Source organism: Magallana gigas, chromosome 7 (assembly GCF_963853765.1).
Source record: "Magallana gigas chromosome 7, xbMagGiga1.1, whole genome shotgun sequence".
Taxonomy (NCBI): Eukaryota; Metazoa; Mollusca; class Bivalvia; order Ostreida; family Ostreidae; genus Magallana; species Magallana gigas.
The window spans coordinates 32,483,465-32,497,523 of record NC_088859.1 but is presented as its reverse complement, the minus strand read 5'-3'; the positions used below and the strand labels follow the sequence as shown (position 1 = coordinate 32,497,523).

Genomic DNA, 14,059 nt, shown 5'->3' with positions numbered 1-14,059 from the left:
TATTTACTTTTATATTGAATCAATGTAAACAAAAACAGGACACAGCCTTGTTTACATGACAAAGAGTTTTAAGCCACATATCTTTCTTATAACTCTACGACTGACTCTCAGTATCCAAATGCTCATTAGATATGCATTCGTAAAGCATGGTAAATGATAAAAATTTATTTACCATGCTTAGAATTAAAATAGAATTTGACCAAAATCGTGACCATGTTCCTTTAAAAAGAATCTATTCAGGGAGTCTTCATTTATTGACAGTTTATGTAATTTTAAGACGAACGTTGATTTAATGTTTTCAACCGTTTTTTTCCTGAAAACCCATGCATTATGATTGTAAACTTTGTCCAAATATGTTCTTAATATAGTCTAGATTTAAGCGTTCTTAAACATTGTAGTTCTTTGATCCTAGAATATTAAGTTTTAAAACTAATTATCCTCTTAGATTACTATTTATGTTATAAACATCTTTATCTAAATCATATTCCTATTTATGTTATAAACATCTTTATCTAAATCATAAACAACTGTATCCGATAGCATAATTTAGACAGGAAAATTTTAATTGATCAAGCAAACGCTTTTGGTCAACTTGTTCAAAACTTGTTAAAAAATTTTTGGTACAAGGTTTATAAAGATTTTGGTTTAATGTAATATTTACTTAATATTTGAGATAACCGGGTACGATTTAATAGTATCATTTGTGATATTTAAGTCCATTTATTTTAAACAAAGTGAAACCAAACCTCTATCAACCACTGTTCATTTTCTCGCATTTTGTTTCCCTCTATCTGCGCAATTGTATTACCGGAAAATAGCAATTTCCACATCTGAAAGATATCTTCTTTTTTTAAGATACATTAATTCGAAATAATCCTTGAGAATGATTTATTTTATTGATGAAATATTTAAAAGTAAGGAAATACATACTTAACAACATTTAATATTTACACAAATATGGAAGGAAAATCAATTAGTCAAAATTTGAGTTGTGTTGTAATAGTATTTACATTATCTGTAAACAAATATAAGTGTCGAGCTTTGTTTACAACGCAATCACCTCTTTCTTCTGTATATCGCTTGTAACTTGACTTCAAACACTAAATTTTAGTGAATCATTCAAAATACACAGTCATGTAAATCATTATGTACATAAACAATAAAATGTTTTATTGTATGTAGGTCCCTTTCATCTTCTACAGTAATATCCATGTCATGTCAATGTTACAACGTTAAGACAGCGTTGAACCTCGGAGATTTTTTCCATAAGAACTCCAGACTTAATGTTTTAAATAAGGTACCATTGATTCAAAATTTGTAAGATTGTTATATTTTTTAATATTACTTTTTAAATGTATGAAGTTTCTCCAACAAATAAGATTCACATGCTTGTTTTTAATATGAATGTACTGAATTCAAAACAAGTTCTTGAAACCCTATTTTTTAATTGATCGCTGTAATGAACTATATTCTTACAGACTAGTCGCTAGGGCTATACACATAAATTAAGTCAGGGTACATAAGCACGTCTATAATGAGAACGCTGCTATCAAGAGGCGGTCTCTAAAACTGAAAAAATCGACAGAATTGTTTTTAAAAATCCTGTCTTCTAGTTAGATTAATGTGAGTTCAATGTGCAATAGTCCTCTTTCCTGAGCCATAAACCTCACCACCACAAATTTGCATCCGTTTTTCTTTGGAATTTCGGTTTTCATAAAAATATATAGATAAATGATAAATATCATAGATGATATATATATTGTTAAATGAAATTCTTAATCACATACTTTAAAGGTTTGTCATACCTATAAATGAATTGCTTCGTAATCTACAGATAATTTTGCAACATTGAAAAAGAGAAATACAAGGATCGACGTAGGCATTATGATTACGTCTAAAAAGTTGTATATAATAACACAAAGAATTAAATCTCTGAAACAATATTCACGTTTATATAACATGCCAGCTGGTAATAACGAAACTTTAAAAAAGGCAACATGCCATTTCCTTGTTGGGAAACAGTGATATTCTGTGGTAGGAATGAACTAAGATAACTATGAACACATGAAATGGTGGATCCGTACGATAAATCACTACATGTACCTCTTCGACTAATAGATATTTAATTACCCTTCTAAATAATGTATCTGCCTTCCATTTAATCTGGTATATAACTTACATATCAGATTTGCCATTTGCACCACTTGTACGAAGTGGATCCACAGCATGACGGGTCATACTCGTTATTATAACTATATGAAGTTTTATTTTTATAACTAAAATTTGTATTACGCGTACATCATGACAACGCCACCTTGCATTTTTAAAAATGAAGAACACGACCAGGTAATGAAGCATATGCCAATACCATCTTAAAAGATTTTTGAAATATCAACGCGGTTCAGGGGAGAACACCAAATGTTGATCATGCTACAAAAAAGTTTTTGGTCAGTTGTTTGTCTGTTTAGTCATTAGTTAATATGTATTTAGGACCAAAGTGAATTTACAGTTCAACTTCTATTCTCGATCTTGATGGGACTGGTTAAAAACTTCAAGATATCCGAGTATTCGAGATATCATATCGAGAATAAAATGATAAAAAAATAAGTCGTTCGGACCTACAAATCATTTCGACATATCGAAGTTAAACTGTATATACATTTGATGAATAGCGAACGAATTGTTCAGACTACCCTCTCCAACGCATTCTCCTACGGCCAAGCCAGGTGGTTGTTGCAGGAAATTTTATAAACCCTCCCTCGGTTGCGTCATAAGCGTTTTTACAAAACGTTTTTAATGATTAGTAATTTAAGATTGTTTAGAGTAGCTATTATCGTGTTCTAATGCATCGTAAATAAGATGCTGCTTTCCATCTTCATTTAATCTTAATTTCTGACTCTAACAAGCTCATTTAATCTAGCTTTGTTGCAGTCCCTGTCTTAAAGAAATGCTGCTTAAAATGACCCAATGCCCTAATGAACTTTATTAATATGTATTATTCGAAAGATTAATTAAAAAATGTTCACTTACGTCAAGCCGTTATATTTCTTCTATAATGGTGAGTAGTTTCGTGTAATGATAAAATACTATGTTTAAACAATTCAATTGCAAGTCCTCTGAAACCCAACCACATGAATCGGTATTATACGATGCTTTGACATCACGTTATCTCTATGATATTCATCTGTTTCCGACCCATGAGGTCTCACTATTTGATCACAGGGTACCAGGAAAATGTACATATTTTTATTTTCAGACTAAAGGTCTGGAATTTAATCGAGGTTTTTTGTTCAATGTTGGATATAAAGAAGCACTCAAGGACTCTGACTACGATTGTTTTGTGCTTCACGATGTAGACCTCCTCCCGGAAAACGATCACAACATTTACACCTGTCCTGACCAACCTAAACATTTAGCTATTGCCTCTGAGAAATGGCAATACAAGTAATACAGATCTTTAATCACAATGATTTACCTTTATACCTTTTGCAATTCTATTTGTTAATACTATGAAATAAAAAAATAAAGCAGACATATATATGTCATGTTCTTACAATGCTCTACTTCAGGTTACCATACGCGTCCTATTTTGGTGGTGTTTCGGCCTTGACACGAGAACAATATGAGACTATCAATGGGTTTTCAAATGAATTCTTTGGTTGGGGTGGTGAGGATGATGATTTTTACAACAGGTTTATGTTCTTACTTCCCACTACAAAATGGTCTTCTGCGATAGAAGAAATCAACACATGTACACATGTCAAACGATCGTTTTCTCATAAGCTAATATAACATCATTTCATATGAATGATGAAAGTTTTTCTTATGCTTACTTCTTTTGAATCACACAGATGAGTCGATGCCGTTTATTTTTGCATGTCATCTGTGAATAGTTTTAATGTCTGATATAAACCACTGGGTCAATATTGACAATGTTTTGATCGGAAATGGAACGAGACGATCAAAAATTTAAGAATCCATGATCCCCAACCCCTGTAAAACTAATGCACGTTTAAAAATCTTTACCTCTATTGTTAGGCATTTTTACAGATAAGGCATCGAGGATACCAAAAAGTATAAAGCATATGGTTATTATTATAAGAAAAAGCTTGCAATTACATCATTGTACGAAATATGAATTGATTTTTCTTCGTTTTCTTAATGTTATGCTTTTCTTAATTGATGTAAAATCATTTATAATGTTATAAAGTCTTTTTTTGGGAGTAACGGTTAATAAGCATCGGTTCAGTAAATGGAATGTATCAGTTTTGGGCAAAGTATAAGGGGCCCTGGTTTTATATCAGTATTCTGTAATTTGCTGTAACATACTTGTTTTTATTATATTGCATGTGTTTTGTACAAACATTTCGCAGAGGATGATCATTTCAAAATGATGGTTATTTCCAATTTTCCATATCAAGTCATATCTAATTTGATCATTCATTATCTAGTATGATACTTAATTGATGAGTGTATTTATACTTCTTACAGAGTAGCATGGGCTAAAATGTCTGTATATCGATCAATAAGCGATGTTGGACGATATTCTGCTCTTGAACACAAACCTGGTGCTGCAAATCCGAAGAGGTATGACTGTATAATATATATTTCCATAATTGTATAAACCTATTTTCCACCTCTCTCTCTCTCTCTCTCTCTCTCTCTCCATATATATTTATGAAAAAGTAGGTACGTACTATCAATAAGATAACTATACTAAAAATATTTAAATGACTTGTTTGTATCAATCGATTTGGTTGAATATCATCATAGCTCGGTGGTTAAATTATCAGGTTTGTGAACCGCACTTTACGAGTTCGAATCCAACCACGGCTTTTGTTCATATTTACTGAATTATTTTTTAAAAATCGTAATTATTTTATCCAAAGTTGCATCCCTTTTCGCTTATTCAACTTATATAATTCTCATTCGTCATGCTATCTTTCATAATAAGTAATTTTCTGCTGACTAGAGAAACTATTTTGAGGTGTAGTGAGCCACCTTAAAGTTGAACACCACTCATGAATAGGCACCGACACACAAGTATATAAACCCTTCAAAACACCCGATCGCACGCCTGAAACTCTTGGCTGACGTGTAGTATTCCTTTTGTTGTCAAAGCTTTTGCGCATCAATGTTTTGTTTTATGTGCATTTTCTGTTCGTTAATAATGCATTAACATGTATATTCGATAATAGTACATTGCTACCGAGTAAAAGTTACATGAAAGATTTACTTTCACATAGGTGAGACCTCTACAGCGAAATGCTTTGAAGTGTTTAGAAGTCTGCAGTTTATATAGGTGCAAAAAAGCGGCGATGAAAGAGAAATGTGGTATACAATTCCATTTACGAATTGTGTTCTACTTTAAGCGATTTTTAAACGTAATATAAGATCCTTGTAACAATAATTTCATTTTCAGGAATGACATCGTAAGTAAAGGAAAAGAACGAATGTGGAAAGACGGGCTGAATTCCCTGAAATATGAAATAATACAAAAGACTTACAAAAAACTTTACATTCATATCATTGTGAAAATCGTTTAAAACGATTTCAAAGGATAAATTGTAAAAGTTGCAAAACAAAAAGAACCAACCTTATCTGTAACAACTTATGGAAGATTTTCAATACCAAAATACAAATAAACAAAAAGAACTGGGATTTGGAAAATTAGTAAAAATGGTTAGAAAAGGTGTTTACAACGGCATTACAACATCATATCGAATAACACCGAAAACAAAATCAAGTCAACTATCAAAGAGGTATAGTTTGTATATTGAGAAAAAACCAAATCCGAGAATATTAATAAAAAGAATAAGATAAGAAAGTGTTCGTTTTTTCTAAACTTCAAAAGGGATCTTTTGAAGAATTGGAGACTTAAGTAAGAACACTTCGGATATTTGTTGAAGAGAAGAGGAATGTACAGCGAAATAACCATCAATGCGAAAAAATATTCTTTGAATTAACCCCTTCATAAACTTAGGCATGTTGCATCAGGGAACCTTTGGGCAGGTTTTTCTCGCAGGAAGCATGTTTTTAAAATTTACATATAAAAAAGTAAATCAAGTCTCCCCCTAAACGCTTTTTTGAGAATTGAATTGAAAGGAAAGAAACTAACAATGAAATTGGTGTTATTCAAGGAATAAGAAGTTATTCTTTGAGTATTCTTTGTTGATCATTTCGGTTGGGGCGTGGTTGACCACTCTCCGACCAAAATTATCGTCTCATAATATTCATAGAAGGATTCCTTATTGCTTATATTTATATGATTTCCAATTTGTGCAACGTTTTAAAACCAATAACCAGTTTTTGGATGGAACGGATTGTATTGTCAAAACATCCATCTCTACTGTCAAAAGTAAGCAGACCGTTAAATTAAATTTTATATGAAAAGTATCCATGCTATTGCTTTATTTTAAAGAATGTGGAATTTTTTCCTTTGAAAATTTTTAACTGATAAAATTGGTCAGATATCTTATTTTGTGTTGCTGCCTTGAAAACCTATTTTCGTTCTTCAGTTGTGTTCCATTGTCAGACATATATTTCTTTAGCTAAAATCGTCAAAGGATGATATAACAGAGAGACTGGGACATAGTTAAATAAATTCATTTATAAAACAACTAACTATAATTCATCAAGAAGGACAACTATCTTCACTTTAAAAAATTTTAAATGTCATTGTGAAACAAATGGGTGGATGGACAGTGAAATACACACAATATAATTGCCCCATGACACACACACACACACACACACACACCCTCTTTATAAACTCCTGATTCGGTCTAGTCCTGTTGCTACCTAAATAAATAATATTATAATGAAGTTCATTGTGTTGTAAAATTTATTTTAAAATGAAAATAACATTATCAGTTCTCCATCTTTAATAAGTTGGTTCTGGTTTCGTAGGATATCCTGACATTATCACATAAACTAATAAACAGATTTACGCGGTGGTATAAAGATCTGGTAATTTTGATAAAGATACAAGGGAATAACAATTACAGGGGCATTTTTTAAAATTAAAGATCATAAACATAAAAAGTAAAAAAGTTTGCATGATTTAATGACATTTTTGGAAAAAGTCATACTTTCCCGTGTTCGCTGTTTTTTGTTAAAAACAAAATACACCTTTGTAGACCGAGTAACAGTTACATGAAAAATGTACTTTCACACAGGTGAGACCTCTACAGCGAAATACTTTGAACTACATGTTTTAGGAAGTTTGCGGCTTATATAGGTGCAAAAAAGCGACGATAACAGAGAAATGTGGTGGATAATGCCATTTACTAAATGTATTCTGCTTTAAGCGATTCTAAAGGGTGACGTTAATTAACCCGTGTTCATTGGGCGTCTCGCTCTGAATTTTTTTATCAAAATTAAAATCGCGTTAAACAAACAATGTTCTGAAAATTATCTGAAAAATTTCAAGCATCTGATATTTGGAAACGACATAAAGGCAAAAAGTCTTTTTAGATACATGTACATAATAATAGAGGATTTTACCTACTTACTTGACCAGTAATCGGCTGGTTAAATAATGTTAAAGACATATGAATTAAATATTTGATTCTTTATATTTTTTTATTGATAAATGAGTATTTACAATTTGTTTTGTTTTATATCGTTTTATGTACATGTAAGTTAATATGTTTAATTGTATTGATCACACAACATTAATACTGCACTGTGCATGTTTTCAACTATAAGTATGTTTACTTTGTAATATCAGTTCCTATCCTATAAATTAAGCTGATTTGTCAATCTTCTTTTTCATTTTAAGCATAAATAGACAGAGTTCCTCACTTTAAACATTTAATTTAGGTCAAAAACTGGAATTTTCACTTCAACATTCAAACTGTGAACAAAAGCTTTGTTTACATAGCAAAGAATTGTTAGCTCTGTAACTTACTTCAAACTCAACGAATGACTCATATTTTGATTGCCTATATGTATTCGAAGGTTCGTTGAAAAAGCACTATTAAGTTTGTCATTCTTTTACAACTGATTTCGTCTCTTTGCGTCATATTTTCTTCAGAACACGCTACCGACCTCGAAACATGAAGTATGTTTTTACGTCGACATCAAGAGTAGCCATTTTTATATAAAAACAACTGCACCACTTTTTACGAGGCTGGTAATGGTGTTTAAAAGACTTTCAGAAGGAAGTAAAGATGCGATATAAGATTTTTTGATTTAACTTGAGGTTTCACTTGCATGTTAGAATATCATTGTATCATATTTCCTTCATGCAAGAGACAAAAGTAAATTTTATCCGCAGATTTGAAAAAAAAAATAACAGTTTTCAAAAATATTCATTTTCATTTTCAAAAATATTTTTATTACGTGTATAAACATTGTTAAAACTACATGTAGTTGAGAAAGTTTTATTAAAATATTTTAATATTTCTTGCGTAGATCAGAGAGCATTTCTCTCTCTCTCTCTCTCTCTCTCTCTCTCTCTCTCTCTCTGAAAAAAAAATCCTATTCATTGACAAATACGTAATAAACACTCTTGAGTGAAATAAAACATGCCGATGAGGCCAATACTATGGCCTTTTGTGAAATATGGCACTGTTATGTTGCCTCTTTTTATGGCTGTGTCTACTCAGGACTTCAATGATTTACAATGAATGGTTCTGTAAACTGATCAGGTCATAATAAAAATATGACTGAACTTGTCAGCAATAAAATGGAAATTTTCCGCTAGGTCGCATGCTGACTAACGTTTTTCATGCTACCTATAAATTTTGCAAAGATCCGTGTATGCTCTGCTTCTGTTTTGTATTTTTCCTTTGGACTTATTGTGTAATATCGTATTGTATGGTATGATACAATTATATTGCATAATATGCAAAATTGTCATCTGAACAGCGTATTACAAAGTATTGCGTCGTATGATTATAAACTCGTACCATACTATAGAAAATTATATCATATTTAAAAATGACTAATTCCTAGCTATCTGATTGGCTAATATTTAGTAAAGTGCTTTTATTTAACAAGCTGCATTAAAGTTTTTGAAAGTAAGTACCAGTATTCATAATTCAATGTGGCCATCGGAATCGAAATCGATGAATTTCAATAAAAAAAACTTTGTATGGCACTTTACATTCCAAATAGACTTTGGACTGATATTAGACATGTGTAATGTTTAATGTCATGTAGTTATCATTCATTAAAAAATGAAAGAAAGAAAAGGTGAAAAGGCATTTTTTATGAAATAATATCTAAATAAATATATGGGTTATAAAGCATAAACTTTACAACAAATCAATGCAAATAAATCAAAATGAACTAACGTTCTTTTTCCCCTAACTTTTAACCAATGTATAAATAATTGCTGACATTTTTCTTTCAAGATTGCTAAAATTCAATTCCATGCATAAAAAAGACGAAATGTAACCCCTAATGTGGCATTAACACTAAAGAAATAGTATATCTAGTACCCTTACCCAGTGTTACATAATTTTGGTTTATGAAATGAAGCATATAATAATTCTTAACATAATTTATCGCTTTTTGAAATTTATTCTAAACAAATACACAGTGCCGCGTGTTTAAAAATAGAAAAACCTGTTGACTTCTATTCCACGACATAAAAATAGAGTAATTGAATTATTTGCATAGTCTATAGGATAGTGAAAATCTGAAAACCACGCCTAGAAAATGAAATATAAAACAAATAAATGTGTGTAATTATTTGCTTTAAAGGTGCTTTAAAAATTTTCAATAACATTCTAAAAATTATATATATTGGCGTGTTGAATTAAAAAGAAAGCAAGATCAGTGCATATATTTACCCAAAACATTTGTTCTTGGGTGATGTTAAAAAAGCATATCCGGTTGGTTATGTAACGAAAACACTTTATACTGAGGCTAACATACTTTACAATCTAACATATTTTGACAGTATTTACTACTGTTTTGCAAGAAAGTCAAATAATCCCATAAAATGGTCGTTTATATTTCTTGTATTATTCATTTAAAACATCCTAAATAAGGGCTATAAGGCGAGTCATAAGGGTACATATGCTACGTGTACTTATGAATTCTAAGCAACGCAACTATCAGATGGTATATAATGATGTATGTGAAGTTTGCATCAAATTAAGAAATCTGAAACAAATCATCTATAAAAATGGAAGCACATATAGAGAGGTATAATGACGTTACATTTGCTTGATATTCGGCTGAGAATGTGCATATGCTCAAATTAATATAACTTGATTAAATCCGGGCGAAGAGTTTAGGAACATGAAATCTCATTTGTAGCGCACATACTGTTGCAGCTGTTACTTTTGGCCTCAACGGTTCTGACAGTTGTAGAATATACATTTGATATTAAAACCATCCAAGGAACAATAATCGACTTATAGGGTATCGCTCAAGGATTACTGCACTTTAGGACATTAAAAATTTGTTACAAAATAAATGTTAAAAATTGACATATTTCTTTTAACTGTTGGAATTGCCAATGTCCTAATTGGAACATTATGTGATTACATCAATATCAAGTTCATATTTTTACAAATAACGAAGTCGTTTTTATAGGTAAGGGTAAAACTGTTTCTTTTTGTGTTTGCATTCTCTGTTTTAAACGGTATATGTTGACCTGTTTAATATTATAATTCACCACGTGAATTCTAACTTTGTGAATACAAGACACCTGTCATAGGCCGTGTAAGGTAAATGTATCACACATTCTGCTAGGTGGTATTTTTTGTCCATATTTATTTCAATTCATTCTAACACGAGTGATATTTACTTAATTTCTCTAGCATATCTTTGAAAGATTATCGGTTCTGTGCGTTACTGAATAATCAACTTGGTATATCTTTTTTATACATAAACTGTTGACACCAATTACTGGTTTACGATCATCAGTGGCTTCATGTACTTGCGGATAATAAATGTTTTTAGTGGGGGGGGGATTCTTCAAAAATTGCAACATGCAGCAAAAGAGAGAGAGAGAGAGAGAGAGAGAGAGAGAGATGTTCAATTATAGTACCGCTATTCTAATCTTAGACTACTCATTACACTTTAAGATCAACCCTCCATGCATATTTAAAAGTTTTATCCTCAATCAAGGGCGTATATCTCTGACTTCAAGATATTTCCAGAGCAGTGAAAGTAAGAAAACAACGAATTATTTTATTGCAACGCAGTTTAAAACCATTATGACGATAAATTTCAATTGGAAATTGACGAAACTCTAAAAGATATATTTGAAGTAAAATTGAGCGAGAAATGTATTTAGCAATAGTGACCGAAAAAGGAACCAAAATACGGCATTTATTTTTTATCACGCTTGAAGCTACTAAACACACTCACGTAAGCATGGTAAAAAAAAAATTCCCTAAATTTACCTTTACCTTATCTGTGACATTCTATATGGAACTAAATGCATCAAAATGACCCCATCAAACTTTTGCAGGTGACGTTTAGCTCTCGTCGTTTTGTTTATTGAACCCGATTGTTAGCGCTGGTGGCGTGCAGTTTTCTTTGTTTATGTTTTGTCAATAGTCCTGTTAATGCAGTGTGCGCTTTTTGCATTTAAGAGCTTTCAAAAATCTCTACTACTATTCATATCAAAATAATTGACTCGAATTTTTGGTCTTTAAGAAAACTGTCTTTTGTTTTATATATTTCAAACTTGAACTTGAAGATTACTAATTTGTTTTTATTTTTTCTCAGTTAAGCTTCGGTAATTAATAATCAACGAAAATTCCTAAAAAAAAAAATCCCGGATATCACCTGGATTTTTTTAATTTTACAATCTTGCGCTTGCGCAATACATTAACGCTAACGGGATCTTTAGTTTATATTTCCACAATATCTCATCTGCATGAATAAACTCAGAAATAATAATACAAATACGGGTAAATTTTCATTGGACTTTTACTATATATTCTGTTCATATATATTAATGATTTCTTATGAGAGAAAGTATAAAATAACAAATTTACATTTTAACTAAGTACTTACTTTTGTCTTCGTGATGACAAACAATATTTGATTATATGTAAAGAAGTAACATTATATTTGTTAGGAGAGTGGCGATAGAATATATTTTATCGTAAAAATGAATAATGTCCTACGGACCCAGTTTTACAAAGAAAATACGTGTACGTTGGTGAAAAGGTGTTGAATTCTTCTATTGTATGGATTAAATTTTTAGTTGAAAGGTATTTGCCGTCTCAAAAGGTTTGTTGTGATGAATTTGACGGTTATTTTCAAGGCAACTTCATTTACTTTCTCCAAAATCGTTCCGGAGCGATTCTGCAATTTTCTGCTACATTACGGGTATAAGTGAGGCATTCTAACTGTAGTGAGGACCTTTCCCGAGACACAGTTAGATTATCCAAACTAAGGAAAGTGTAGTGAAAATAATATCAATATTGTAGGCGTATATCTTTGTTATGTAAATGTCAATAATAAGGTGTGTCGATGTACCTATTTCGTAAATGTCCGATATGCAATGTTAACCCGAGCACGCACGGGCTAAAGTCTTGTGTCTATAAAGACCCATCAGGAAATCAAAGGTGAGATTTGTTTTGATATTTGCGACAGATACGCTGGTTTTTATGAATATGCTTGTAGCAATATCATTTGTATATAGTTTTAAAACAACGAAATTTATTTTTAAAGAATGACTAGCAAAGTTATATACATACACAGTGAGCTTGTATCATGAATCAGTAAAGTGTTATTTGATTCATGAAGTAAAATGTTTAGAGAAATACAACTTGTTTGCCCATTCGTGTGATTTGCATTTGTTTCTATGTATTCTCGATATTGGAATAAGGACGCATTTATCGCCATCTTGTTTCGATTTATTCCACGTAAGGTAATAAACATGTCTATAGACTATTTATTGAGAAATGTTCCTTGCTAACATCAATGCAAGTTCACTTTCAATTATAAATATAAAACAAACTAAGAGTTTAGAATAGACAAATATAATAGCAAGCCACATTAACAATATAAAGAAAACGTCAGCCATTTTGTATTTTTGCCAAAAAATAGTTTAATCAATAATCATCTTTTATATCCTTTTTTTTAAAGATTTAAGAACTTTAAAATTAATATTTGAAGACAAAAATTAGAAATCAAAAAGATTCAAAACGACTTACAGTTTGGATTGATTGTAAATAGTGCCGCAAAATCTTTTTTGCTTTTAACAAGAGGATGACCTCCAATCCTAAGTCGTTATTTATTTAAACGCTCATATATTATGTTTCATTTGTATATATCGCTAAAATACGATATCGTTTTAAAATGATATATATTGTACAAAGGTCGAAGATGTGTACATGTATATGCAAGAAATGTGCTTTGTAATGATCACACAGAGTAGTGTTCAATTTCACAATTCTAAAAATTATTTTAGGTGAGATTTATATTGAAGTATTGTTAACATGCAGATTATTTATGGACCCTTAGCGGATGAAGAGTGTCTTATTGTGATTTATTGCTATGTGCTAGGTATAGGTTTGATTCTGTACCGGACTTGATATGAAAGATATTTATTTAATATAAATAAGATATTTATTTAAACTGTAATACAGCCCAGTTCTTTGTTAACAATGACTTTTGTGATTTGTATCAGGATATGAGAATCTATAGAAAAATTAGCTGTCAAGCTCAGTTTGATGTCCAATACTACTTTTACATCTGTATGTTTTTAAGCGCTGATACAAATTGCAAAAATTATTCATTTTCAGGGGTTTTTGTTTTAATTAACCTTGCAAAAGTAAATTGACTAGTGCATTTGTGAAATTAGTGAATCTTAAAGGTAAAAATCATTTTTTTTTTGAGTTAATTCAATGATAAAAGAAAAACATCGAATTTTTTCCACTGCCGTTCATTTTATAAATATTTTATGTGTTTAAATCATTAGAACTTTGTAACAGACGGAATTTGACGATTCAAAATTTAAGTAAACAATAAAAACTCATTCAAAATTCCCTTCATTTCTTTGCTTCTTTTAATTAGATGCCTTGTATTGCTGAGCTAATTAGAAAAAACATTTCTTTCTGTTTTTTTTCCAGAAAAT

At 30.8% G+C, this 14,059-nt stretch overlaps 1 protein-coding gene across 2 annotated transcripts in view; it reads left to right on the top strand.

The window, feature by feature from the left end:
- Nucleotides 1-5,764, top strand: part of LOC105341851 (beta-1,4-galactosyltransferase 4) — a 34,836-nt gene extending 29,072 nt beyond the window's left edge. The window contains exons 7-10 of one of the 2 annotated variants that reach the window (XR_004598392.2): nt 3,257-3,444; nt 3,570-3,667; nt 4,492-4,587; nt 5,423-5,466. Coding sequence is in view for 1 of the 2 variants with exons in the window: in XM_034457888.2 (XP_034313779.2) it covers nt 3,257-3,444; nt 3,570-3,692; nt 4,492-4,587; nt 5,423-5,546 (531 nt within the window). In the remaining variant the exon portion in view is untranslated. Of the gene's footprint in view, nt 1-3,256; nt 3,445-3,569; nt 3,693-4,491; nt 4,588-5,422 lie in introns of both variants that reach the window. The other variant, XM_034457888.2, reaches the window with a different exon arrangement.
- Nucleotides 5,765-14,059: the final 8,295 nt, after the last annotated feature.